The sequence below is a fragment of the Balaenoptera physalus genome (genome assembly GCF_965194825.1).
Source record: "Balaenoptera physalus genome assembly, chromosome: 2".
Classification (NCBI taxonomy): domain Eukaryota; kingdom Metazoa; phylum Chordata; class Mammalia; order Artiodactyla; family Balaenopteridae; genus Balaenoptera; species Balaenoptera physalus.
In genome coordinates this window covers 142,568,095-142,582,523 of record NC_138883.1, presented here as the reverse complement: position 1 = coordinate 142,582,523, position 14,429 = coordinate 142,568,095, and the positions used below count along the sequence as shown (strand labels likewise).

The following is a 14,429-nucleotide window of genomic DNA, read 5'->3' as shown; positions in this document are numbered from 1 at the left end:
TGAGGGGCAGGCGCGTCTTTTCCGCTTCCGTCTGGGGGCGTGGCTTCTGGGCTTGAACTGCTCTGCTACCCACCCTTACCCGTTGTAATTACGGAGCAGGCCTCTCTGAAACTCGGAGGCGGGTATGAGGTAGAGGACGCTCCTGCAAAACAGCATAAACTTTAATAAAAAGACGAGTTCAGTTGCCAAGAGCCGCCCCTCTGCCCCAACGGCTGCCCAGGCCGGCCTGTCTCCGCCACAGCGGCTGTCAGGACGTCCCCTCGGCGGTTCTCTGATGGCGAAAGCTCCATGCCGTGGGAACTCGGCTCCTCTGGGAAAGGGACTTCTTGTCGCCGGGATAACCTCCAGCCCCGGGCCGCACCCAGGGTTCAGACTCATCATTAGCGGTAAATCCAGGCTAAGGTTTGAAGGACGGAGATGAGCACATGGCCGGCCCTGGCTCCTTTTCATCTTTTAGTCTTTACCCATCCGAAAATAATCTTAGGGTATTGAGGAATTCTTGGTGTCTTTGTGTTTTGCCTTATGCAAACAGGGTTCCTGGCCAGGGCTTTTCACACTGAAGCTTGGTGGCAGTCTTTGAGTTAGCAAAGATAGAAGACGCTTTGCCCTTTTGGAAACCTGAGTGGGTTCTCCAGGACAGCTTGAGTTCTGGGCTTCCTTCCTACATTTACCTCTGGTGCCTGATGTCGAGGAGTGCAGGGGTATGCTGCAGCAGGGGTGCAGAGGTAGGGCAGAGGGTGAGATGCCAGGCCTCGGCTGCTCTGTGTTCAGAGTCTAGCATGGAAGGCAAGGTGCATTCAGTCCATGAGCCACTTACCACTCTTTCCCGTTGCAGAAGATAGCCCTAGCTTGGGGTTAAAAAGGGTGGCACTGATCCTGCCAGGGCTCGGTTTATGGCTTCTAGCCTTCTGCTGGTTTGGCCTTCTGCAGTGGAAACATGGGTCCCCCTGAGTTGGTATTCACAGAAGAGATTTGCTCACCTCTTTCCCAACTGTTGCCCAATTACCAACACAGAGGAATGGCATCTCATGCTTCCCTCCAGCATCTTTACCACATTGTATTGTAATTGGTGTGTTTACTTGTCCATATCCCTGTTACATTTGTTGGATGTATTTCTGCCATGTCTATCACCAGGGTTTAGTACACAGAAGGAGGTAAATAAATGGGTCCACTACCTCCTCCATCCCCACACTGCTGGAAGTGCCAAATAATATTTTGGGAGCATCCCAGCTGTAATATTTGCTAGTGGGACTTTATACAGGTCAGAGTGACCAAAGCTAGTTTTGCATACTTAACGGCTAGTGAGCCTGATTCTGGCGCTGGAAAAATAGCGCCTTCCACATGTCTTCATTGACAATGAACAGGGGCTGATGTCTGCTGGATCTCTCATCCAGTTGACATTCTTGGGCTGCAGATGGCACCAGGAATGATATGGAATTGCAGCATTCATGCTTGGCAGTGGCCCTAAGATCCTGGGGATCAATTCATGGGGCCGAACTGGATGCAGGAAATGAGGACCCTGCTCTTTGGCGGCCCTTCTCAGGAGGACCAATGGGACCAGATTCACACATTGCAGTTCTTGACTGCCCAGCCCGTCCTGGTGAAATCTAGCCTAGAGGAGAAGAGTAGCCCCTTACCACATTTCTTGTGAGGCTGGATGGTGTGGTGGAAGAAAATAAGACAAGAAAAATCTCTTCTAGGCCATGCCCACTATTTAACCAGTTACTCCTTTGGGATTCAACAAAAACAGAGGACCCAACAGGTTTGCTACTAGCCCAGGGAATAGTGAACTTGGTAGCTGTTTTGTTGGCCCAAGATCATTTATTTATCTCCCGTTAGAGCCACAGCACTGGCAGTGCTAGGGAGAGATTACACAGAAGCCGCTGAGGGTGATGGCCTTGTTGTCAGTCATGAGTTTGGGGTTATTGCAAGATAGGAATATAGAGAACAAGTCTCTTGTAAGTGAGACTGCTCTTGGCTGGATGTCATTACTAGAAACAAGGGAGCTTCGGAACACATGCAAAAGCAACCAACAGACCCTTTCCCAAGGCCCAGCATACACTGCTTTCCCAGGCTCCACTGCCAGACACCATCACATTAGCCTCCTTGGCTGTGGCCACCACCATGTGCGGTAGAGCCCTTGTTCCCTTGTTCTATGAGAGGCTGTGCAGGGACCCTCATCTGATACTCATGAAGTTTTTTCTGGCCCCGGTGGCTGGGGTACAGCATGCGGGTGATCTGCTCTACGATACCCAGACTTCTGATGAGATTTTCCCTTTGTAGCAGGGCCTTCATCCGCTCCAACTCCTCCTCTTCCACAATTTCTTGCGGCTGCATAGTGTCCAGGTGTACTGGTAGCAGCTACAAGGTACATGAGAGATGAATGCAGGATCTCCAAGGATGAGTCCCCAGTCATCAACAAGGATGGCTGAAAGACTCCTGCCCACTCTACCTCCGTCCCTTCCCTGGCCTTGGTGGAAGGTTCCCTTTGCTATCTACTTTCTCACCTCCTGTTCCAAAAGGTCAGATTCAACATACTGATTAGGAACTCATCTCTCCTACAAGAGGAGGAGAGGACAGCAGAGATTCCCTTCTCTCGTAGTCCCAACCCGTTTTCCTGCAGAAAAGCAAGAGCTGCAAAACCCCTGACACCTCTTTCTCCCGGTTCCGGTTCCTATAAGCCAAGTGGGTGGAAAGGCCCCTGAGCCGGGCCCTGGATTGGCTCTTCTCCCTTCCTGATTCACCCTGGTTCTGGTCCTTGTTTTCCTTTCGCCTCTTATTACCTGAGGTCTCCTGCTGTTCCTGCTTAAGGCGGATCTCTTCTAGTTGCTGCCTGACAAGACACAGCAGCTTCAGATACCGGAGAAATTGTGTTAGAAAGGGGGTGAGGGAAAATGGGGATGGGGGAAGAGTAGGAAATTGATCTGTTTGGGGGACTGATGGGAGAGGAAGGAGACGGAAGATGGGGAAACCTACTAAACTCAGTCGTTACGAGTCTGATAGAAGGAGTTCCCTGGTGGTCCAGTGGTTAGGACTCGGCACTTTCACTGCCGAGGACCTGGGTTCAATCCCTGGTCGGGGAAGATCCCACAAGCCACACGGCGCAGCCAAAAAAAGCGAGGGGGGGGCAGGGAAGTCTCAGCTTTGTAATTAACTATACTTCAATTTAAAAAATTTTTTTAAAGATTAAAAAAAAGTTTGATAGAATTTGTAACTCCATTCCTCTTTCCTCAAGTGTCTGGCTTCCTCTCCACCCTGCTGAGGAGCAATTCAGCTTCAGGATTTGCCCCCACCCAGGTGGACAGAGGAGAATGTAGGGCAAAGTACCTGGCACACTCCTCTGGCCTTGGAAGCAGCAGTCTCCCGGAAGAGGGAGCCATTGTGCTTGAAGAAGGGCGTACTTCTCCATGTCAGGCCCAGGGTAGAACCGCCGGTATCCCCCCCAGGTGGGAATCCTCATAGCGTTCCTGGTCCAGCATTGCTGCATGGGATGACTCAGTTTGTTCTCGCCTGTGGAAACCAAGCTCAGGGTGAGTCAAGGAAGGACTGTGAGAATGTTCAGTAGGGAGAGGAAGGCTGGCTGAGGCTTTGAGAACCTGCTGCTAGCTTCATGGCCTTTCTGGCCCCGCCCATGTGGCAAAAAGCTGCCAAGCCCATCTGTGGCCAGTCCCACCTGTGTGTAGCTATGAAAATAGGCTTGACTTTCAGAAATCTGGTTTTCATCTTAAGTGCAATGGTGTCCACTTGTAAACTAGCACTCCAAGTTATCATAGTCTTTTAGGTTTCTGATTATAGAGTAGTATATGTTAATTACAGAAAATTTAGAAGAGCAAAAAGAAGATAAAAACCTCTAATCTTACTGTGAAATAAGCATATTGGCTATGAGCATGGACTGTAGGGCAGGACTTACTGAGTTTGAACCCTGGCTTTGCCACTCATTACTTTGTTCTTTCTTTATTCCTTCCTTCCCTTCCTTCTTTGTTTTAGATGAAAATGGGATCATATAACATTTTTAAATGGCTGCCTAGTATTCTGATTCTATGATCGTACTGTAGTTTTTTAAGTCCAGTAGTTTTCAACCTTTTTCCCTCATTGAAAGACATGTGCACAGTCCAGTCTCGTGGGAATACCTAGGGTATTTACAGTTATACTTCACCTTCATTCACACAGACATTTGAGTGCCTATTGTGTGCCAGGTCCTCAGGATATCATGGCAAATCAGATACACACTGGCCTGCATATCGCAATGCAAGTGGTGAAGAGTGATGCTGTTACAGGAATAATCCTCGCTCTACTCAAGTTCATTTTTATTATCATTAACAAATTATAATTGAGTATCAGCAACACATTACCATGTTTGTAACCCATCTTACAATTAAAACAACTGGGTAAACAATACTGATTTAAACAATAACCTATTATTGAATGACTAAACTGTTTTCTTTGTTTCATAATTATAAACCTTCTTAGGTAATGGTTTCTAGAGGAGCTTTGTTGAAAATAAAAAAAAAAAAAGAACAAACCCCATAAAGTTCCTTACATACTAATAGGAAATAGCTCTAAAATGCATTGGTAAGTAGGGTACAGACAGTGTGAAAGTTATGCTATTGTCTGGGTAAAGGGAGAAAAACAATTTATATAAATACATGTATATATGTGCATTAAATGTTTGTGAAAGTATACACATGACCCAGGGAACATTGATTGGCTCCAGGGAGGAAAACTGTGTAGCTGGAGGAGGAGGGTAGGAGAGAGACTATTCACTGTGTCTTTGGAATTTGCATAGATAATGCATCACTTATCTATGATATGTGGTGTATTATCGATGCCAAAAAAAAGTTTTTAATAGCTAATCAGCCCCAGACTGCCTTCTCCATCTAGAGAAGGACTTTTACTCTCAGGAAAGTAATAACAAAAGAAGGTAAGTTACACAACTAAACACATGTCAAACACCTGGGGCCCCTGGCTTCTCTTGGCTGTTGGTGGCACTGGAAAAGCCGCTTCTTGACTCGCCGCTTATCCTCTTCTATCACCTTTCTTTTGTCACAGCCCCGGAGGTTGACAAGGGTCATGGCATCACAGAGAAGTGCATCCTTCACTTCTTGATCAAGGTGTGAGTCAGTGGTGAAGCTTGGAGAGTGGTTTACCTGCCGGGAGGAGTCATTATCCATCCCCTTCCTAGACCACCTGAGCACGTCATGATTCTTGCAGGCCCAGCTGGAGGTTCTAGGAGAGACACCCCCCTCCAGTGGCCTCAGCCAAGGAAGCTGGATGTTCTGACTTCCAAGGCCACAGGACTCTGCCAGAGATCCCTCCAGTGCGTAGGCTGGTGAGAGCAAATCAGACAGCCTGACTCTATAGCTATAGTGTCCTTAAAGGCAAGGCTTACATGAGGAACTTTTGGGATCCAAAACCTGGGTTCCTATGGTGGAGGCCAGAGACCACCAAGATTGGATTTAGCAGGTCAAAAGTGCAAATGTCTTACACCTTCTGCTAGATCCTATCCACCCTAGTGCCTCTGCATCCTCCATTCTGTGTTCTACCACCTGAGTACACTCCTATCCCAGGTGACCTGTTCAGGGGCGGACCTTGGTTTTGCAAAGCCTGGGAGATAATCCTCACCTCCAGCAGCCAGGGTTTCAGCTTGTGGTCCAACAAGATGTCAAAACCGAGGATCTCAAAACAGGCACATGTACCTCCACTCAGATACTGGGGAAGACAGGTTCGGTAGCTGTGGTGAAGAACAGAATGTGCTGAGATGATGGCTTTGATGATGATGTCCTCAGTGTCTCCCCACAGCTCTCGGGGGTCATAGCTGTGCTCTTGCAGCCAGGCGTTGAGTGTTGACGGCTTCCTGTGAGGCCCAGTGCTCAGAGGAAGACCAGTGGGGCCGGGCTGCAGACAGGAAGCTCCCTAACACTAATCCTAATTCCATGCCTAGGTTCCTTGTGCTTTAAGGGGTTGCCACCAGCTTGGAGCAGGGTTTAATTATAGGGTGGGGTTTGGGGCTGCACTTGGTGGTCAGGCACAAGACAGGGGTCTATAAAGGTTGAGCCAGCTCAACCTCCCAAGGGCCAACTCAGCTCTGCTGAGACTGTGGGGCTAAAGGCCAGAGAAAGAGGAGAAAACAGAGTAGGGCATACCTCTTACTGCCCACAGCATCATTCCGGACAAAATTCTCATTGTGTTTGTTGACGGCATAGTTGGCCAGATGCTTGCAGATGTCATCCCAGGAAGAGAGTGGCCCTGTGGTCAGGCTACTTCCATGCAGTTCTTCTCTCCAGCCCTTCGTTGCCTTCTGATTACCTACCCCTCCCCTCGATGGCTCATCTCCTGTCCCTCTTCACGGAGGACTGTCCTGTAAGCTCCTGGGGAAGGGGCGTGCCCTTCCTGCAGGCATGGCTTCTCCGCAGTCAGCACCCCCTGAATCCTGTCCTTCCAGCCAGGTGCCAAGGCGCTCCAGGCTTCACCCCTTGTTCATGTGTGACAAGCTAGCTGCGTGACAAGCCCCTCTACCTGGTTTCTCCACAGAACCTCAGCACTCGTGGCAGTGGAAGAGAAGAGGGTGCTGCCCTGCACCCTAGTGCTGCTGGCTGGCCTCTTTTTTTTTTTTTTTAGGATTTTTTTTTTTTCTAAAGAATTTTTTTTTTTTTTTGATGTGGACCATTTTTTAAAGTCTCTATTGAATTTGTTACAATATTGCTTCTGTTTTACATTTTGGTTTTCTGGCCAGGAGGCATGTGGGATCTTAGCTCCCGGACCATGGATCAAACCCACACCCCCTGCATTGGAAGGCGAAGTCTTAAACACTGGACTGCCAGGCAAGTTCCCCAGCTGGCCTCTTACCAGGTTGCTGTGGCTGGGCTCCACATAGGGCATGGTGGCAAAGCGGGCCAGACCCTCCTCATACATGAAGGTCCGAAGAGGGTCACAGGATGTGATCAGGACATAGATTCGCATGTCAAACTTGAAGCCATCAATGAGGAAGGGCTGAGAGCATGCAAACCCACCAGGGAAAAGTAATAATACAGTGGTCCCTCAGTATCTGCAGGAGACTGGATCCAGGACCCCCACCCCCCATGGATACCAAACTCCACAGATGCTCAACTACATTGTATAAAATGGTGTCAGCCCTCCATATCCACGGGTTCCACATCTGCAGATATGGAGGGAGGGCCGACTGTACTTTTGAAGTACTTACTATGTACCATAAACTGTTGTAAGCGCTTCAAATACATAATAACTCATTTAACTTTCACAGTAACCAAAAAAAATTTTCTTTTCACTGTAACCATATAAGGTAGTTACTGTTTTTATGCCCATTAACAGATGAGGAAACTGAGGCATGGAAAAAGTTAGAAATTTGCCCAAGATCACATATCTAGAAAGTAGAGAAACTCAGGTTCAGAGCAGGTTGGCTCTGAACCATGGCCCATGCTGCCTCCCAGATAACGAGGATGGCAGGAAGGATAGGAGCCTAAAACTGTCTTCCTCCCTGGCTTTGGGGGAGATGAGGCACCCAGTGCTGGCAGAGGGACCTGGTGGTCCTGAGGCACCCTTCACCTTGGAGATGTATTGCTGGCAGATCATATGTTCTCCTGGCTTGATCTCCCATGGATTTCGGGTGATGAAGATGCCACGTCCCTGACAGCCCCTGTCTGGCTTACAGATATAAGTGCGGGTTTTTCCCTGACGAACATAGGACTGGAAGTCCCCATAGCTATATGCAGAGGAGGGTGGTGGTCAGAGGGTTTCTGTGCATGATGGCTGAACCAGGACCCTGGGGAGTTCTTCCTGCTGTCCAATCCCTGCTCTTCCTGGAGTAATCAGTCTCACACCTACTTTTCTCTTTTTCTTTTTTTTTTTAATTATATAGTTGAGGTACAACATTATATAAGTTTCAGGTGTACAATATAGTTATTCACAATTTTTAAAGGTTATACACTATTTATAGTTACTTTAAAATATTGGCTCTATTCCCTGTGTTGTACAATATATCCTTGTAGTTTATTTTATACATAATAGTTTGAGACCTACTTTTCTTTAACTGTCTCTTTTCTTTTCAGCTAAAACTTCCCTTCTACTTCCGTCCCCCTGAGACATTCTAGGTCCCAGAGCCAGAGTCTGGTGGGAACTGAGATGGCGAACCCTTTCCTCCTCCAGAATCTCAACCTGGGGAGCCAGGCTCACTCACTCTGCAGGGAGGCACCAGGTGCACGGGAAGATGTTGCACTCAGTAGGATAGAGTTTCTGCATGCGGTTGAGGTTCCGAGCCAGCAGATCTTTGTGGCAGATTTCTGTCATGCCAGGGAAGTGGTTGATTTTCTGAAACAGAGCCAGTTGGTTATACTATCGCCCAGAGTAAGGGGCAGTTCCTGGGGCCTGAACATTCCAGATAGCAGTGGAGAAGGACTGGGGAGGTCAAGGGAGAAGTCACAGTGAAGGTAAACACTGCACCAAGTCCCCAAGGGAGAAAAGGAAGGTTCCCTAAGGCAGGTGAGAAACTGCCGCTTGGCCTCTCCCCAAAACACACATACACAGCAAGGTTAGCAAATGAGGGGCGGTGAGAAGGGCTAGCCAGGACCTTGGGCCTTCTAGCCACCGTATAACATCCCTCAGACTACCTGGGACTAGCCCTAAAGGAATAACTGGTGCGGAATAACACAAAGCAAATGAGAAAACATTTCCCCAAAGAGAAAGGAAACTAAGGAGCAGCCCCAGGGAATACACGGCAGTGGCACTCTCAGAGGGCAAGGCATTGCCAGGGTGGCCTGCTGGAAACCCCCGCTGCTCTGGCCCTCAGGGCTGGGAGGTTCAGTGCTCTCTGGTTTTTCCCCATATGAGCTGTGTGAACTGAGTATTTCTGAGCCTTAGTGTCCTTAACATAAGGATATCTTTTGGGAATTCCCTGGCGGTCCATTGGTTAGGACTTGGTGCTTTCACTGCAGGGGGCACGGGTTCGATCCCTGGTCGGGCAACTAAGATCCCACAAGCTGTGGCCGAAGCCAAAAAAACAAAACAAAACAAAACAAAAACATAAGGGTATCTTTTTGAGGATTTAATGAGGTGAGAATGTAAAAGCACTTAACAGTGTCCGACCTCAATAAATGCTGTTATTGTTACCCTCATCTCACAACTGCTCTCTGCATGCCCCTTCTTAGGGGCTTTTTAAGCGCTTCTAGCAGTCTCTCGCTCTCGCTCTTCTCCCATAATTCGTGGGATAGGTGATAGTCTCAGCTCCCTGCTTGGCTTCCCTCAAAATAAGCCTACAGACACTTTTAAATTATTTTATTGCTAACCACCACAAAGACCCAATTAGAGGATAACAAAAATACCATGAAGAAGTAATATCTGGGGCTTCCCTGGTGGCACAGTGGTTAAGAATCCACCTGCCAGTGCAGGGGACACGGGTTCAAGCCCTGGTCGGGGAAGATCCCACATGCGGCGGAGCAACTAAGCCCGCGCGCCACAACTAGTGGGCCTGCGCTCTAGAGCCCGTGAGCCGCAACTACTGAAGCCCGCGCGCCTAGAGCCTGCGAGCCACAACTACTGAAGCCTGCGCGCCTAGAGCCCGTGCTCCGCAGCAAGAGAAGCCACCGCAATGAGAAGCCCGCGCAACCGCAATGTAAAGTAGTCCCCCCAGCCCCCCCTCCCTCCAAGGGGCGAAGAAACAAAGACCCAATGCAGCCAAAAATAAATAATAAATTAATAAATTTATTAAAAAAAAAAAAGAAGTAATATCTTCTTGTGGACCCTGGTCCATCTTTCCTGACTTTCTTGCTGCCATGCAGGACCCCACACTGACTCTTAATGGATGTGGAGTGCTAGGCTAAGCTGCTTAGAAGGCTGGATCATTCAGCTGGCTCTACTGTTAGCTCTGAAGCTCCCAGTCTTCCCCCTAAGATAGGCTCACCTGCCCTGGAGGGACCAGCTGAGCTTGCTTCCAGGCAAGCAGCATATATTGAGATAGGATGTGCCCAGCAGACACTTCCTTCAGATAACAGAAGTTCCCTACGAGACCTACGAGGAGAATATTTCCATTGGTGCAGAAGCCCCTGGCCATGGCCTTTCCTGCTCTGCACAGGGGTATAGCCACCAAGAGTGGCAGCCTCGGGTGCCTGGGTGCAAAGGTAGGAGTAGTCATTCTGGGGCATAGTTCCTTTAGGATCTTGGGTCTGGAGGTTGTGCCTGAAACCTCTTCATGTGACTCGTTCCAGTGAGACAGAGCAGTCTGTCCAGTACACAGTCCACTCTTTGTCCTCCCCCACCTCCTTCAGGCCACACATTTGGGCTGCCCGACGCACTGTGGAGAGAGGGAGGTCAGTGGAGCCGGCCTGGGCACTGGCAGCAAACCTTGGGACTGTAGCTGGGTTGGGTAAGGAACAGACCTGACCAGAGAGCGGGATGAAGAAGGAGGTAGTTCTTACCTCAGCTCTGCTTACCTCAGTTTAGTTACCATTGCGACAATTCCAAGTTCATGAGGCTGTCAGGGCCCTTCCAAAATTTGACAGAAAACTAGAGACTGGATCTCTGTTCCTGTCAGTCCTCTCAATTAGGATGGTTTCTGGCCTGCAGAGCTGACCCTCGGAAGGGGTCACACTGGCGCCTCACACTTTGGGGCACCCGTAGCACAGATGCCAGTGGGGATGAGGGGAGGAAGAAATGACTAACCTAGCTGGTGATTTTTTTTTTTTTAAATTGCTGAAGCCACCTCAAAAGCTGCCTTGAAAAAAGTTTTAACCTGGTCTCATCTCATCTCTGGTAAAATCTGGGGTGCGGCGGGGGGAGGGATGGTGATTTTTGTCATTTTTTTTTCTTGTTAGCTAACTGGAGATTCCTACTCTACTGCTGAGACTAACTGGAACAGTGATGTGTCAGCTACTGGTAGCTGAGCCAGGGGGCTCAGTACAGGTTATAGGCCAGCCTAACAAGATCCACGGGCTGGGAGCAGATTGGGGGGACCGTCTCCAGAGTGAAAGCCGCAGCCCTAAATGTCCTCTTATGTCAAGTGGTGTGAGTGACGAGCTGGGTGCTTACCACTCTCATACTTGCAGTTGGTCAGATTGATGGCCAGGGGTCTGGAATGGAGGAATAGCAGAAATCAGGCAGAAGGAGAGAAGGACCCTGGGCTGCCAGGCACCCAGAAGAGACACCCAACAGATTAACAGTGCAATTCATTTTCTCTAGAAGCCACTTACAGGAAAGACCAGGATGATATAAACGTGCTGAAATTCTAAACTAAGCCAGACCGAGTGATTCTGAATTTTGTTTTTGTTGTACAAAAAGGCTAATGATCTCCTGTATTTCCTGTTCTCTTTCCTAGGCTAAAGGGAAGACTTTGGATCCCAGCCTGACTGCTGAAGGGCAGAGGGTTACTCTCTGGACCTGGGCAAGTGACGGGGTCCAGGGAACGGTTACCTGTGTTTCCGCCTTCTCTTTCTCCTCCCAACTTCTAATTCATCTGGGTCAGCTGGGGTTATGATTTTCTTTGGTATTTTCTTGGCTACAATGGATAAAGGAACTCCATTCCTAAATGCATTACAGTCAGCCTTTGAGAGTGCCTGCTGAGAAGGGTTAGAAGGGATGGTAGCTTCCCCTTTAACACACTCCTCGGATTCCTCTTCTTCACCATAGTCTTCCTCTGATTCACTGGTCTTACGGGTACTTGGCTCCATCCTCTTAGATTCTGAGGAGAGAGGGGTGGGAGTGAAATGTATGTGACTTCCCTCCAGGCCCAGGAAGGCCGGCAGGAATCCACCCAAGGACCTTCATGGTGTTATAAGGGAATGTTGCTGCTCCTTCAGAACAGAGCAGTCTCACTACAGAATGGGATGTTTCCAAACAGGTAATGGGGTCCGTGGGATGCCTATGAGATGTTAGATTCGCTGACAAGCCCCAATTATCCAAGATCACTCCATACAATACTCTGGGGTGCATGTAGGAGCTGAACTGAGCTGGCAGGGACCACGACCGTAGCTTTTTTGTTCTTGAATGTGATGGGGGATGGCTAGGGGTGCTGGGGGGAACTTCACTTTGAAAAATAGAGCTTAAGACCACAGGTCGCCTAGGCCAGCCTTTTCCCTGTCCCATGATTCAGTTTCTCCATACAGACACACTGGGGCCAGGCACCCAATGGCCAAGACACCCTGGGCTCTGACAGCGGAGGGGATGCCCCCGGCGGACACTGCCCACCCCAGGTTCCGAGAGCGGAGGGGCTGCCGGGTCCGCCCCTATCGGCCTGGTGCTGGACTCAGCTGGTCGCTCACGACCGCCCTTCGGCCGGCTCCTGCTCCATCCCGGGCATTGCTGGGCCTCCGGGACCGCCTCCTTGTTCCACAGGAATGGTTGTCCCCGGCGATCGCGAGGGGGTCCCGCTCCCCCCTGCACCCGGGGTTCACACCTATCTTGGAGATCCCGGCGGCGCCGCCTTAAGCAAGCAGGCAGCCGCCGCCGCCGTCGCCATGGACACGAGGGCGGCCCCCATTGGAGAAGCGTTCTGGGGGCGGGGCCTTTCCGAGAACCACACCCACTCGGGCGCCAGCAGAGGCCATCTTGGGCGGGTGCCTGAGACGTTTGCCCCGGGGCTGCAGTAGGAAGCGCAATCGAGCGCCTGGCACTGGAGGGCTGATTCTTGCGGCAACTGACCCGATGCGTGATAGGACTTCTAGTCCTTCCGCTTTCACTCCAGTTCGCACGAGCCCCACCCCCACCCTTTCCTCAACCCGCGGGCCAAGCTCCCGGAATTTGGCCAACTCAGTGTTCGGGACGAATACCTGCTTGCCTTCCTTCAGTGTTTTTAGTAACCATGTCTAGCGCAGTCCCAGCACTTGGGAGGGACGGCCGTGATTATCACACGTGCCCTGGAGGTGCTCATCAGACTGCTCCTTTACTGTCGCCATCTTTTCCTGATGTCCATCCACTTTACCTCTGATTGCCACCTCCACCAAACTCCGCCCAATTTGTCACTTAAGATTATCCCATGTGCCTAAATCTAAAGGACACTTTAAAAATTTCTCACCTCTAAAAAGACATGTACATTTTCCGATTCATTGATTTCTTGACCTCCCTTCAGTGTATGATATTCTATTACCCCCTCCTTGAAATGCTTTGGAGTCCCTTGCCTTTCAGGACGCACATTTTTCTCACTCTTTTGACAATTATTTAACGTTCCAGGCACTGTTCTAGTACCTGAACCATCATTTCTTGCCTGAATTGCCACCATTAAGCAGCCTCTTAACTGGATTCCCTTATTCTATTCTTCCTTCCTTCATCCATCCATCCATCCACTGCAGCTTAAGTATTTTCCCTAAAATGCATATTTGTTACTCCCCAATTTAAAACTCTTCAAGGTTTCCCATTAGATCAAGTCCAAAACCCCTTAGTACAAGAGACCCTCCATCAAAAAAGAAAACAAACACACAAAAAGCAAGCAAAGCGGGAGAGGGCCCCTGAGCTGGATTGTCCCTTCTTACTTACCTACTGTGCTCAAAGCCCAGGGCTCTGGATACAAAGGGTCTCCTAAGTGTTCCATATTCAAGCTCAGAAAAAGCTTCCATAAATCCCCTTCTCGACGATTCACAAAGTATACATGGCTAAGAAGTACCACCATAAAGAAAACCTATTTGACTTTTACTTTTTGTGGAAAAACTTATTTGGGGCCAGAGAAGGCTTTCCTCTAAACATTAATCCTAAGGAAAAACTGGGGAAATCCTGGTATTTGGACTCATCACCTTCGACACACAAAGTCCACTTTGCTCTAATGGTCATCTGCACTCCCTTCAGAGAGTGAGCGAGCAAAATAAAGTGATGTTATTGGAGCCCATATTTGCAAAGGCTTGCACAAAGAGGCATTAAGCTGAAATTACTGCAATGTGTCCAAAACATGAGGGTGACCAAAAACTGTTTATAGGAATTTAAATGTTTAACTGATTTTCTTATGAAATGGGTTGTGATGCATATTCTGCTTCATCTCAATGAGACTTTATTAACATGGCAGTCACACGTGCACAGCCCCAGCTCAGCTTCAGGTATCTGATTGCCTGTGTTGCAGTCCTGACTCCACTACTTTTGAGCCATCTGACCTTGGACAAATTACTAAACCTCTGTCAGTCTCCATATCTTCATCTGTTAAATGGGGGTATTAAGAGGACCTGCAACTTTCAAGTTGTGAGGACAACTTGTTTTCACATGAAATGATGTATGTGAAGAACACTCAGCTCAGCTTTGGGGCTGAAGGAAAATTCAAAGTGGCCAGGTAGGTGAAGAATGTGCTATAAATAGGGCATATGGATGGAGGGGACATATGTAGGGGCAGGATAAAGAAATACAACTCAGTGGTGGGCAAAGGGAGAAAAGGCAGAGAGGCAAGAACAGAGGAAGTGATAAACTATCACTTTGCTAAGATTTGATAAGAAAGGAAGAGAAAAGTT

The 14,429-nt window shown here is 49.0% G+C and overlaps 1 protein-coding gene across 1 annotated transcript; it reads right to left on the bottom strand.

Annotated features, from left to right (window-relative positions):
- Positions 1-122: 122 nt before the first annotated feature.
- TTLL13 (tubulin tyrosine ligase like 13) lies at positions 123-14,429 on the bottom strand. The gene is given in 19 exon segments (XM_082448920.1): positions 123-844; positions 848-924; positions 1,297-1,612; positions 2,176-2,361; positions 2,653-2,833; positions 3,328-3,342; positions 3,344-3,396; positions 3,401-3,442; positions 3,444-3,510; positions 4,954-5,147; positions 5,623-5,731; positions 6,144-6,229; positions 6,847-6,990; positions 7,564-7,720; positions 8,195-8,349; positions 10,209-10,303; positions 11,038-11,078; positions 11,419-11,686; positions 12,193-14,429. Coding segments are annotated over 18 exon segments (2,352 nt in total). The 5' UTR covers positions 11,676-11,686; positions 12,193-14,429; the 3' UTR covers positions 123-667.